This window comes from Agelaius tricolor, unplaced genomic scaffold (genome assembly GCF_023055355.1).
Source record: "Agelaius tricolor isolate 1412-34295 unplaced genomic scaffold, bAgeTri1.0.p SCAF_13, whole genome shotgun sequence".
In the NCBI taxonomy this organism is placed as follows: Eukaryota; Metazoa; Chordata; class Aves; order Passeriformes; family Icteridae; genus Agelaius; species Agelaius tricolor.
In genome coordinates, this window is record NW_027269273.1 from 12,688,541 (window position 1) to 12,703,246 (window position 14,706).

General features: G+C 40.2%; 1 protein-coding gene across 1 annotated transcript in view; it reads right to left on the bottom strand.

Annotated features, from left to right (window-relative positions):
* The window catches only part of CSGALNACT2 (chondroitin sulfate N-acetylgalactosaminyltransferase 2), a 32,728-nt gene continuing 18,022 nt past the window's right edge, over positions 1–14,706 (bottom strand). The window contains exons 3-8 of the mRNA XM_071438763.1: positions 8,322–8,538; positions 7,690–7,791; positions 5,964–6,142; positions 4,275–4,369; positions 3,154–3,235; positions 1–2,008 (exon numbers count right to left, since the gene is read on the bottom strand). Of these exons, the coding sequence (XP_071294864.1) occupies positions 1,716–2,008; positions 3,154–3,235; positions 4,275–4,369; positions 5,964–6,142; positions 7,690–7,791; positions 8,322–8,538 (968 nt within the window). The 3' untranslated portion in view covers positions 1–1,715. The remainder of the gene's footprint in view (positions 2,009–3,153; positions 3,236–4,274; positions 4,370–5,963; positions 6,143–7,689; positions 7,792–8,321; positions 8,539–14,706) is intronic.

The window sequence follows — 14,706 nt, forward strand, 5'->3', positions numbered from 1 at the left end:
TTTCTAAAATGCAGAAATTCCATTTATTATATTGAGAATATCAATTGCAAGAAGTCCTGCAATGCATTCTCTTCACTCCAAGTACAATACAGTACACTGTTCTCCACAATAAGTTACATAAAGGCGAATTTTATATACATATAAAAAAGGATCAGTGCCCAGAACTATTTGCACAGCATATCTGCTATTCAGAAATCAACCATTTAAATCTTTAGTTGCCTTCAGAATTCTTGAGCAAAATAAATCCATAAACAGATCTTAATTACCTGGTTTGAGAAAGGTTTTCAACTAACACGTAAATTCAGCAGAAACCATGCAAATGGTTTAACCACTGAATTAGCATTCTGTGCATTCATTCTATAAACAAATTTATTAAAAAATGAGGCATGCCATATGGTATCATATAAGACAACATGGAGTAAAATGACTTGCCTGCATTTGAACTGTTTATGCATCCCAAAACACCCAAAAGGTAAGTACCAAAGTAGTAGTGCCACTGTACAAGGCACTAATGAGACCACAGCATAATTCTGCTTAAACATGCTCAAAAAAACTCAATAAACAAAAGAAAAACCAGAAGAAAAACCAAAAAAAAACTGACCCAGAGGAAAAAGAACCAAAACCAAAACCCTAAAACATCCACAAACTGAAAATGTGTAAGGCTGCTAGGATGATCAGTGTAATGAAGAGCATGGTATAAAAAAAGACTGTAATAGCACTTGCTTTTTCAGCCACTGAAACAACTACGAGTATATGACACCTTACAAAAACATGTCAGGAAAATGCCCAAAAGAGTAAGAATGCACAAGGAAAATATTGACATAATAGTAAACAGGCCCCTAATAAATTAATATGGTAATGAAAAGGTGGTTCCTCAACTTAAAGGATGAGATACATAGGCAGGGCCTTGGAATAAGAAGGAGTGAAGGCCAAAAATATTTAAGCAAACAAGTTTAATAGCACAGCTCAGTTTATAGAAGGGATATGGCATCTACTGTGGGAAAAGAGCAGGCACAGAAACACCAAGCTGGAATGTTCCCAACTTCCATCACTGAAATAAGAAGGTGGCGTTTCCTTCACAGTGTGAACTTCCATTATATGCTCTAAAATCCCACTTAAAAGGATCTTCATTCCCACCCCCCAAATTATTCTCTCTTCAACCATGTCAATGTCTGTTAATACAGCAAATGAGGCACAAGCCCTTGCTGTGGAATCAGCACCCTGCACAGCTGCTGTACTGGTCAGCATGTCCATGTACCTTTCATGGTGAGATTATTTTCCCACACCTTTCTCTTGTTTCTACAATGGAGTCTAAGTATAGGATCCTTCTAAAGTCACAGTGCAGTGAGCCATACAGACTGAAAATACTCAAGACACGAAAGATTTTTTCATTTAATTCTCAAAAGAATGCAAACATAAGAACAGAAATGTACCACATGGAAAAGTGTTGAATTGTACATTCCAGAGATTTTTCCAGTCGACACTGAAGACACTTTCCTTGAACTACATGGGCCGTCCAATTTAGCTGAGGTGCTTGAACTCACACCTCAGAGATGTGGGTATCAGTCAAAGGATTACTGGGAAAACAAACACGAGAACCAAAAACGCTCTAAACTCTTCTTCACTGAAAAAGAGAGGCACTGTGTTTGTAAGCTGCATTAAGGCTGTAGAAGGGTGCTGGTTGAGAGTGAGGTGCAGTGCCCGGGCTCAGTCCCTCAGCCCGCGGCCTCGCTGTTAGTCCTGTAGGCCTGCTTGCGGAGGTGCGCCTCGATCTCCTCGCGGAACACCAGCATGCCCAGGTGCGAGTGCGACGCCTCGTTCATGGCCTTGGACTGGATGCACATGCGGTACTGCTCGGGGGTCAGCTCGTCCGCACAGTGCTTCTCGTGCCACAGGTGGAACAGCCCGGGCACCGGCGTCCTGACCACCATCAGCTCCCCGTGCAGGTACTTCCTGTACAGGTGAACGTCCTCGCCGCCCCAGCCTTTCACTTCCAAGTCAAAGCCCCCTACAGAAACAGCGTCAGAAATCGTTACCTGGGCACACAGGCAAGGAGAGCAACACTTCATGCCTAACGCGTTACCAGATCTGGCATGACGTCCCAGAAATTCTGCAGCAATTAACTAAGCTTCCCATGCCATGCATGCCAATCTGAGGGACAGGAGCTTCAAGGATAGCACATCCTTTGTGGTGGGAACTGCCCAGGACACAGATCTGCTGACTTCAGAAAGTCTCTTAGAGCAGTGTCTCCAAATTGCATTATGCATGACATCCCATGTGACAGCTGCAGAAAACTGTAGGCAAACCTGACTTGCTATGCTTTTGAATTATTTTTAGGAAGCATAATGGATTTTAGCAGCTGGAAAAGGAAGCAGCCATGCACCGTATGAGAAATCCTCTCAAACAATGCCAGCAATTACTCCACAGGTCACAATTCAAAAGGCTAGATTAAGGAAAGGAACATGGTTCACCATTTTAAGTTCTCTTGTTTTTCCAGGATCACAGTGAAGAGCAATCCAGGCTCTTGTACTATTTCAAAACTCCAGAATTATCAAGTCTTCATTTAGCACTAGCATACAGATGGCAATATGACTGCTCTTAGCAATCAGCCTGCTTTCAAGCCACCAGACAGCATGCAGGGCTGTGTCATTACATCTTCTGGCAGATTTACATCTTCTGGCAGACCATGCTCAGCACTATCTTCCACATTTAAGCACATCAAGCTGTTCTCAGTTTTAAGAACATGCCACAAGGGGGGGCAAAGCACATTGCTAAAGATTCCAACAACTGTATTCAACTTCTCTAGGTTATTTAAAAAGAAAGTATTTGAATGCTTGTCTATGTGAGTGGCTTATTTGAGTGACATGTTTCTTAAACTTGAATCATTTGCTTCAGACAGACACAAAGTACCAAAAAGAACCCCACCAGTATTCAAAAAAATTCTAGAATGAAATGTTTCTACTAAAACTCAACAGATGGGACATCAAAATCCAGAAAAGCTAATTAATCTCATTGGTCAAACTTGTCAAGCAAGTCTGACTGCTGGGCTTGGGGAAATAATACAAGAAATAAATGTATTACTTTCCTGTCATTAGGTAAGACCAGAGAATCACTTTTTAAACACACAATTTTTTTTCTTTAGTCTCATCTTACCAACAGTCAGAAAGTCTGTCCGATATTGACAAGTCATCCCAAAGCCAAAATCCCTCCAGAAACCAGAATCCTTCTTGTGCACCTGCAATTTTAAACCAATTTTAAACAATTTTGAAATGTACAATACAACCAAGGAGGTACACTGCACTTGGTTTTGCAGAAAGCTAAGCTCTTCCTATCATTTGTTCAGGACAGGATAGAGCATGATACCACTTCTGGTATTTCTGTGTCATGCACGCATGTGGGGCTTCCCAGTGACCTGCTGCTCACTTCACCCTCTGCCTTCCAATTCCACTCAACCTCATTGCAGTTTCCACAGCAGTTTCTGCCTGCCCTGCACCACTATTTTCTATGTATCTGCCCAGACCAAGGAGTAAATCAGCCCATGGCTAAATCATCTGTTCCCAACAATCCATTTCCTACCCATTTTCTAAGGCCACATTTGTCTCTTGATCTGATATGATGTGAAAAGTAAGCTTTGTGGTTGAAGTCCACAACCACAATAGTGTTAAGTTTAAAAGAGTGAACAGAAGAGCTGTCAGGCAGGGGCTCACTCCTCTCTCAGCTGTGATTATCCAAGACTACATGTAAAACCTTGCCTCTGGCTTTCAGCAGGATCCTTGCAAACAACGTAGGGAATGAGAGCTACTATGTTTTTCTTTTAATACAACTCTTCTTCATACTACTCTCTTCTTTTCCTCTTCTAAACCTGTCCATCTCAGAAGCTTCAGCTGCAAAACCCAATTTCATCCATGCAGTCTCTCCAAAGAGTCAGACTGGACACATTGTTCAGAGGTTTTCGCCTTTCACCAATGCTTTGTTTGCTGGAACATAAGATGAAAGCTGCTGCCGTGCAATGCCACCATCCTCCTAAAATACTGGCTTGTCAAGCCACAATAAGCAGCAGATCAGAACCACCAACTCCATTTGGTTAATTGCAATTACTTCTTTTAAACTAGGTGGAAGGTTTTTTCCAAGTTCTTTGTCCATAAAGGAGAGAACTGTTTAGATACACAGTGTCAAAGGTCATAAGATATCCCAAACAGACTATTAAGTTAGACTTAATTTTGTTTTAATACAAAGCACACCTAATTCTACCCAGAATAAAACAAGCTGCTTACCAATTGCTGCTCCACAGGAGGTGGTATATCTTGATTGGCATAGACAATAGCAGGATTGTAAAGGCTGAATACCACAGGATAGAAAACTTTTTTCCCTGGAAGTCAAAAGATAATTGTTACTCACTGTGGGCATACTTTCTGAAGGCAAAAAGAAACCAGAAACACTCTTTTTATGTAAGAGATTACCTATTAGGCCTCTAGTGGAAATAAATAAAAACAAGTTCTAGCTGTTAAGATTTCCCACCTAGGAAGCCTGTAACATCCAGTGGGCAGAGCCCTTAGGATTAAAAAAAATACATATGTATGCTTACTATACATATTACACTGGATTAACTTTTATATATAGTTATACATGCTTATATAAAATATTACATATCTCAGTATCATTCCAGGTGACTGAAAAATTCCTGCAATAATGATATGCAGTAAAACTAAAAATAATCAAATCCAAGTAACACCTTGCGTTGTTGAATTTTATGAATTTATCTCTGTCCACAAACATGTAAAAGCAGGTACTCCCAGGATATCCTGCAAGGGCACCAAGCATCATGAGAATCCTGACTATGCTGAAAACACCAGTTCTGTGTCTCTTACAGAAGCCAGGTAAATATTTTTCCACAAATGTCTTGCATCACCAATGCTGCAAAAGTATTGACAACAGTCCACAAGAATATTCACTATCCTGACTTGGGCATGAACTCTGAAGGAGGGAGCAGCATTTTCAGATCTCATTTGAAACATAGGTGACAACCTGCTAGTACGAATTTCAAGCAATCTCTTGAACTCTCTTTCTTGTTAAAGCTCACAAAATACTCCTCTCCAAAATTTTTCCCATTATTTATACAACTTGTTTCATGAAGAACAGGAAAGAAAAATGAAGAAGAACGAAAGAAAAATCAAGAAACAGAACCCAAATAGCTGGCTTCTGAAAAATTTTCTTGCCTGCTTGTTAGGTGAAGAAAAAACATCTATTGATTCCAAATTGACATTTGGAGAAAATGGTTTCTGACTGCAACAAATTTGAAACAAAAGTAAGCCTTAAAAAAAGAACCCAAACAGTTTGACAGAAGGAGATCTTCAGTAGCATGCTTGTTAACTCAAGCAAGCTTTACCCTTCTTGGCAGAAGCTTGTAGAACAAGCAAGCATCATACAAACTCAGAAAAACAATCAATATTTCAGAGCTTGGGATGGAACAGTGAAACATGAGCTCAGTCTCCATAAGGAGCACACTGTAGCTCAAACCATTCCTTTGTGACACGTCTTGGACATACACGTGTGAGAAGAGATAAACCGAACTTTAGTTAGAGATTTCAGCATAACAAAAATCATCTTCCACTCCAGAGTGTTACTCTGAGTTTTGTTATACAGATTTACATGCAGTCTAATTGTAAAAGCAATTAAGTTGAGCAGGTTTCTTTCAGACAACTAACTCTGAAGAAAACATGAAAATTGTACGTTGTACAAGAAAGACACGTTCTTAAAACAAGCTACACTAAGGCAGAAGTTATTTCTCAGTCTAAATATTATTGCCTTTTGGGCAGAGTGTGATTCATTTTCCAGGGTGTGTGGTACTGAATAAGCCCCACGATTCCAGTTGAGTTTTCCTTGTTTTCTATATGCTCAGCACAGGTCAGCTGAAGTCAAGCAGGGTGACAAGGCTCCCTTCCAGCACCAATAGGGGAACGTACCGGGCTCAGCGTTTAAGCGGCAGCTGTTGAGGAATTCGGCTGTGAAATAAACATCAACATCACAGAAGAACATCAGGACCTCGCCCTTTTCCCAGGCTCTGGCACCCATGTCAAGCCCTCGGCCTCGGTTGAATTCCTCATTCAGAGAGACAAGCGTGTAATTGTGGAAGTCAGTTTCTCTACAAGAAAAACAGAGCCAAACCCAAAATAAATCTGTGGGGAGGGGCAGACCATTGATAGGTTTTTTAGCGTTTTACAGGAATTTCATTCCAGAAATTTAAAAACAGTTATATGATCAGAATGAGAAAAAAAAATATGTTACACTTAGTTGTCTATTTTAATTTTAAGCCTTGTAAAATGATAGAAATCAGTCTTTGTAACTTCACTTCGTGTTTCATCACTCAGACAGATTACAAGGCCTTTTGTTAACTGACACGAATTGAAACACTCTATGAATTACAATGGCATCTAAAATTTGTCCCCACAAACCAAGAAGTCCTGACCAACAGAAATATCTGTCTTCACTAGCTCAGAGAACAGGGCAAACAGGAAGCTGGCATGACCAGACTCATGGGGCAAAGGCCATCTGTGTGCCAGTGCCACCACAACCCAGGCACTTTGCTTCTCCTCGCTAGCACTAGCACACGTGCCTGTACTCACAGCACAAGAGGGAAGGAGCAGCCAAAGGAGACTGGAAACACACTCAGAGAACATCTTCAAGCAAAGTTAAGTATCTACTTCAGAGACACTTCAGAGGACAATGCTTGAAGAGAACAGAGTGAAGATATTCAAGAGTAGCACCACTAAAAAGACAATGAATCTGGTAAATGGCCAGTGAGCCTGCAGCACTGACTCAGTGCTCTGAGGGACATCTCACAGGGAGCAGGGCAGGCAGCAGAGGCCTCAAAAATGCAGGGGTACAGCACACAGCAGGTGCTAGGGAGACTGCAGCAGAATTTGCAGAAATTCTCTCCTCCCTTCCTATGAGATGCCCATACATGTCAGGCCAGCTCTCCATCCCACGCTCCAAGCTGGTGACAAAGCAGCCTGTGCCCAGTCTGTGTCATGGGCAGGAGCCTGGCCAGCATCCTGAGACAGGGATCACACCAGAGCTCAAGGAGAACTGGCTCCCAGCTCAGGGATGAGTGCAAGAGCTCAGGTGGTGAAGGAGCCCTTGGCTATAGGGTAAAGGATGCTGACACCTGTCCCATGTCTCTGGAACAAAAACCATAAAAGACACGTTTGTGAATTTTACTGATGTAATGCTGGGACAGCCATGATGAACCGTGCTTAAAGTTGTTTTACAGCTGAGAGTAAGTACAGGCCTACCTTGACTACTACATTTCTCTTCCTTATAATTAAATAAAACTGTTTCTCCAGTGAGGTATTAAAATGTACACCCCAGTTCCAAAGAACTTAAAACTCTAATCAATCTGTTAGCATGACTGAATATCCACTGCAAAACTCACCCCTTTTGTTTTTTGGACTGTCAGATAGAAACCTCAAAATTCTTTTCTGGCTATAACTTGATTTTTAGTAGTCTTCAGGAAACTTTTGCAACCTGAGCTGTAAAATGGCAACCATAAATAGCATACAGTAAATAAATAATGAATTTCCTAGTAACCTGTAATGGAGTATAAACTTTATTTGGTTTATTTCTTCATTCTTTTTTAAAAGCTGTTTAAAATGCCACTTTTACTGACTGATGTTGGATTGTCATACTTACCTAGCCACAGATTCTAGGATGCTTTTCACTTCTGACAGACCATCTTGTCCAAAGTACACCACTGTGAGGTGAACACGCTTATCCTGATGAATGCACACATCCCTATAAGCATAAAGATAAGCTGATATTAGTAAATACTTGAAACACAACAAAAAACTTGAGGTACTTATAAGCTACAGCATTAAAAAGAATTAGCAGATTCAAGTATTCTGGCCATCATCAAATGGCTTCAAAGAAAACAAGAGATGCTTTCCCCTCTCCTTTCCCCACCTTGCCCATTTACATCAGAAGGTTCCAATACTGTGTGTCACATTCCAATACCTTATTTTATAAACAGGCACTCCTCAACTGATGCAAATACACAAATTATGTTCAAGATCATCTGTGTCCAGGTTCACAATGACCCTGACTTTTGGTGCAAATTTTGCTGCAATTAGAGAATCTCTTAAGCCCTTTTAGAAGGAATGTTTTCTCCATACAGTAGGTTCAATTACAAACATCCCAAGGCAGTTGCACACATGTTGGAATCATTGGCACTGTTGCAACTCAACCAGAACAGGAATTCACTTTGAAAACAAAACAAAATACTGAAAATCAGGAACACAGCTCACTATATAATCTCATGCACCTACCTAAAGTTTTGCATAAATTGTGCAAATGCCTCAGTTCTTCCAGCAAGAGGAACAATAACGTTAATGATCGATCTAGAAATATCGACTGTTTCACTCTTCACTTTCATGAGGGGTCCAAAGGGTCGGAACAAGGTGACATGCCTGTACTCCATGCCATCCATCTTCTTATAAAACAGCTCATACTGTGTCCCCTTATCTCTCTCTGTACGATAGTAACCTGAAGAATAAGTCACACAAGTAATTTGTAAAGTCAAAGATCCCAGCAGTTTTATTTCAGACACACTGGTTCTCTTCACAACTAAAGAAGTGAGGGCAAAGCTTCTGGATTTCTCCTAAAACTGTATCAAATTTCCACAAAGGGTTATCCATCACAGTCACCCTTCTACCATTTTAGGTCAGACCTGAGAAACAATCCCAAATTAACTCCAGCTTCCCCTGCTTCTTAGAGACGGGTTTCATGGTCCTATGACAATTCCTCTATCGAAGTTGGGTCTTCCCAACAAAAATTCAGCTATTTACTAAGGAATTCAGCTATTTACTAAGGAAAAAAATGGCTGCAATCTAATATTGCCTGTTCTTAAGCCCTTCAGTAAGCATCTAGCTCTGAGCTAGCCCACAGTAAAATCTGAGATCATCTGGCCAGTAATCACCAAAAGAAAAGCAAAATCTGTTCTGTGGGCAGAACAAATGACAGTAACTTGCTTGACAAAGTCTGCAAAATCTGACATGTGGCATTTAAACCCAACAACTGTGTGATAATGCTGGAATGCTTTTAAATTGTTTTCACTGCTGACCAGTAATTAATGTTTTCTATCTGATAAATAAGTGGTACTTTACTAACCCATAGTCTTCTAAGGACATAGGCAGAAGTTTTTCTATGTGGCTGTCACACTTTAGGACAAAAGTGCTGGTCCCTCCAGGAACAGGACTATCTGTTGAGAGATATTTTACTCCAAATGGGTAGAAAAAAATCTGTCCCTTTCAGAACATGGGCCTTTAACTTAAGGACCATCAAAGAAGGAAGTTAAACCAACAGACTCTAATTTTACACCACACAGAAAAGGACTGAAGCTCATCATTCCATATCTATGCTAACCTGAGAGTAAGAAATGATGATGGGAAAAATCCTCCAACAAAAATGCCTTACATTCATCCCATCTCTGCTTTCCTCTCACCAGCAAGAAAAAGATGTTTTATCCAGAAGAACCACAAGCTGCACCACGAACTGGCATTACATTCCAGTTAAGTGGCCACCCAGACCATAGAGAAAGTTACAAAGTGGGAAGGATGCACACCCCTGCCCTAACACAATGCATTTCCTTGCACCTGGCTGCCCTGAACTGCCCCTTCTCCAAGCCAGGCTCCTCAGCAGCTGAAATCCCTCCCAGGCCTCCCACCCAGAAAGCAGCTGGTGGCAGGCCACAGAGCAGACAAACCATACCAGTGACACAAAAGGTTTTCTTTTGTACCCAGCATTGATAGTGTCCTTTTTGTTGTCTTTTTGTGCAACTGAAATCAACACCAGACAAAGTATGCAAAGGAAGCAGCTCTCACCTTAGAGCAGCTTGGCTTTGACTGTCCCAGGAACCAGAAAGAAGGGATGGTAGAGCTTTGTGTCTCTCCCTCTGCCCAGGCAAGTATTCTCCATGTCCCCTTCCCTTTCAATACAAGAAGCAAAAGAATGTGCACACCACCTTGACCTAACTTCTTCCTCTATATCCCAGATTCCATTCACAAAGAAAGAATCCTCTCCCTAAATCTACCTCCGCGTTCCTCTGCTCCAGTCTCCATCCCCAAATCAAACCCAGTTTCATTCACTGATGTTCCCTCCTTCTGCCCAGCAGTCTCTCTTTTACAGCAAGCTCCTTACACCCCTCCCATGCTCAGCTCTGTAATCCAGCCTGTCTTGTGGACTGTGCACTGGCAGAGCCAATGGACAACGTGGATGAGCACCACTGAGGGGCCGTGGGACACATGGTGTAGCAGAACGAGCTGGTCCATTACACTGGAACTCAGTGATGACTGAAGCTCTCAGCTGAGAGGCTTTTACCCTTTGAACAAAGATCTGCAATGCTCTCCTTGAAGAGACTGAAATTCACATTTATGCCTTTGTCAGCACAGAGATGCAGAAGTACCCACCACATTTTAATGCTTATTTTCAAATCATTATTAATTACAAACACTGAAAATGGTGTTTCAAAAATATGAAAGCCCACAATGCTGAGTGCCAGAAGCAGCACAAGATTTTAAATCCCTCTCAACCCTTTTCCATTCCAACTCTTTGTGCTCCAGCACTGTAGGCTGAAAACAGCATCTTGGTTAATGGAGTAGCTGATGCACCACAGTGCTCATACATCACACTTTCATGTATTAGGCAGCAAATACTTTGTACCAGGACTCCTGGGGAAATTAATCAAATTTTATATTTTATATTTTATTATTTTCTCTGCTATCCAATAGCTGTTTACAGATAAAAATACCATTTACGACATAAGTGAAGTTTTTTAAAAGCATACCAGCTGCCAATAGCTTATCTTAAATCAAACTATGAGCTTAGTCTACAACAGAAGGCTGAAGTACAGACTAAAAATTTATACACTAATTTTAAAAAAATTAAACTAAAGCAAAACCCACTGCTATAACTTCATAAAGACCTTAATATGCAAATTCAAATAGTGCCTCGCCAACATTCAATTGTTGAAATACAAGATTCCAAACTTTTGAATCTCAACATGCTACCAGAGCCACATTTCTTTTAAATAGTATTTACTCCTACAGTTATTCTCCTGCTATGAGCTAGCTTCTGTTGCTAATCTACTAATTTGAATACTTTTATGGGACTAAAGTCTCTATGCACAGAAGCCAGATTTGAGAACAGCCAGAAAAAGAACCCATATCTGGTTTACTTCTAAGTGTATTCAAGTTTTTAACACTTGGAACTGACTCATTTAATAAAACCTGTTATCTCACCTTGCAACTAGCATACACTGGCTGCCAAGCAAAAGAGAACTCCACAAGCAGAGGTAAAAAGCAGCAGAAATAATCTAACAGCTGCTATTCCTGCTCCATGAAGCTTTACTCCCTTTGCAGAAGTTCTGCTTCTCATCAAAAAAATTAAACACAGGAATCCTGGGGATCAGTTACTATCAAAGCCAAAAAGCTGTTCTTCTATTGCCTTGAATATTACTTGCTTTACAGCTAGCAGGAAGTGTTTGGTCTCTGGATTGCAGATGGATTTTGTGTGTACTAGAGTTCTCCACTGAAGCTCCCAGGACAGTGGCCAGTTCCTGCAGCACACAGGCAGGGGCTGTTTGCACGACCAGCAGCCCACACTGTTCTATGGATGGCAAGCACTTGGAAACTTGCAGCATGGGAATAAAGGATTTTTACACTCCAAGGATGGGTGGGGGTGGGAAGTCTTCCTTTTCAATGATGACCTAAAGAAAGTTCCCTGATTTTGCCCAGTTTCAATTGGAAACACAGAAGCAAGCTAAATGGACCCAAACAGCACTGCTAGACATTCAATAACAAGACCTTTATTAGCAATTAGCTAATTGCCAATTAGCTTCTGAAAAGACACTAGTCCTTCTATTTTCCAACAGTTAATTTTAAATGTTTGTGCAATGGAAGAGCTTGTAATCTCTTGATTAAAAGAGCCAATTACACTGATAAATGTAAACCCAAATAAGCCAGTTACACTGATAGTGAAGTGTGTCCATGAAGGCTCCTCAAGGCTTCTCTATCACCATTCAAGACTCAATGTCACATGCTTCTGGAGAAAGGGAACAGACAGAGGTACTATTATCTCCTCTGAATTACTCTCCATTTCTCAAAATTATCAAGTACTGATCTCAAAGAAATCTATTTTTAATGGAGGACTATCTTAGAACATGCAGCTCAGCAATTAGGTCCATTGCTCATAATCCTAAATCCATTCATTTGTGAAAATATGTAAAATTGCATCTTTTATCCTGTCTAGGGATACTCTTCATCCAGGGGGAACAGGATACTCTTGTTTCTCGTACACTTAGATCTAATGTAAACACTAAGAAAAAAAAATACTTCAAAGGGTTTCTCAAACAGTAACAGCACAACAAGACTTTTTTCAGGTCAAATTTTTCTTCTGCTAATATTAGAATTCTGGAAATTTCATTATGGGTTGCTACAAAGGAAAACAGGTACAGCAAACAGAGCTGAGAAATTTGCTGGTTTTCCCTTCATCAGCAGAGCAAGTCAACTGAGCTTTGTGAAAAACAATTTGAAGTTTTCAGAAAGTTACCTTTGTAGTTGTAATATACACTTAGAAATCTTTTCTTTACTTTGTGTTATTGCTCAAAGCTTGCACATAACCATGGTGTGGTTGTGACAGATCTGCCTTATCAGAATTCCAAAGCAGATTTGGATCACTGCTCTGTTTTGCAACACTGAAAAAGTAACGTGAGTTGAGGAAGCAGTTGGCCAGAGTGCTCCCTGCTGTGGACACAGCTTCCCTGCACCACCACAGAACATCTCTGTGCAGAGCCCAGAGGCTGAGCATACAGTGAGGCAGCTGCATCAACAGTTACATCGAGCACATACAGCAAAAATGCACAGTGGCAACAAGAAAGTTGGCATCCATCAGCATGCATGTGGAACTTGTTTGGCCTGCCTAGTATTAAGAGTAATAAAAATCAGTAGATTCAGACTACCATAAGTATTATGGGCTAATTAAGTGTACTTTTTCAGAAAAAAGTTTATTTAGGAAATTCTTATTTTTAAAACAGAAAGCACATCGATTTTAAATTCAAGTTATTAGTATTAGTTGTCTCAAGTTACTCCAATATAGATAAATCCTAAAACACAGTAAGAAAAAAAGAACTTGATGTTTTTCCAAATGAAGACAATGACACTTAACTGACTGGGCAACAGAGGCAACATAAATTCTGGGAAAGAACATAAGACATATTCAGCAGACATTAAAAGACACCATTAAGTCAAATCATCTATAAGAAAAGATATTCTAAACTTACTTAAAGAGTCACCAAATTCTCCAAGGAGAGCGTAACTGAAAGTACGTATCACAAAAATTTACATGGTTCAAAGTTTAGTCTACTATTTCACAAGTCTAGGAGAAGAGCAGACATAATTCCCAGAACCAAATATTGACCTATATAAAAATAGCTTTTTGAGGTAACAAGCTTGAAGGCTTCAGAATAAAATTTTCTTGTAGCACAGTTTTGTGGGTAAGTTTTTGTATATAGATATGCAGTAGTTTTGTCCTACTAGTTAGAAGATAAAATCAACTTATCTATACTGAGCATAAAACGTGATGGTTATGTATTAACTAATGCAGTACCATGTTTTCTCTTTTGTCCCAGAAGTGAAAAAAAATAATCCACACACCAAGTTTCTCAGCCTCCAGGTTCAAATTGCACAATACTCTAGGTTTTAGTCACAAACCCCTTATTACAAAATAATTACCAACTGAAGAGGATGTAGAACTTAAATTACATGTCTCAACTGAAGCCAACTTTAAAAACTGTTTCTCTAAATGAGCAACACTAATCCAGCAACAATTTGGATGTTCTCTTAAGACAGTTACAGGACCTGTTCTGACTTCAGCTGATATCCCAACCTGCTAGGCAATTTGATCCTACCAGTTTAGGACAGCTTAAGGGACTAATATTTTATAAACAGAATGGCATCAGCTTTCCACCTGCACTTCCATCAAAAGGGGATGCACAGGCAGAGTGCTAGAGCCTGTTTACAGGGCTGCAGGGCAAGGGACCTGTGTGTACCAACACTGGCTGGGTCTGCTTCTGGAAAAACAGGGGTGGGGAAAGATATGCTAACATTCAGAAGATGCCTTTTTTGCTGGCTAAATTAGCCAGCAGTATTTGCACATAAAAAACCCACAGAATACCCACACAACCCACAACTTCTGTCTGAAGAAAGATACTAATAGATCTAGATAACACTATGGCTGGTTGCTAACACACCCATATGCAGCATACAAGACTTGTCTTTCCCTATAGTTCCTGTAACCCTGTGTTTGAAGTTACTGCCTTTACAGCAAAAGGGAATTAGTTTGATTTCCAAAACCAAATACTGGGGTGTGAACAGAGGCAGAGGTATGAAATGTAATTCTAAGATGCTAAAACTACTTGCTTTCTTCAATGTCTGTCATTAAAGGCAGTACACTAAAAAATCAACAGCTATTTCAGTCATGGTAAAATAAAAATCCACTTGCTTTAGTGGATTTAGTATTGCTTTAGTACAAGCAATATCTAAAACAGCAATGGAAAAGCAGCTGAATACTTGATGTAGAAATAGAGCCCAAGAATGATAACCCCTGGAAAAAATAATAGGGTTTTAAATGAGAACTGTACTAAGAGCCCAGCACAGG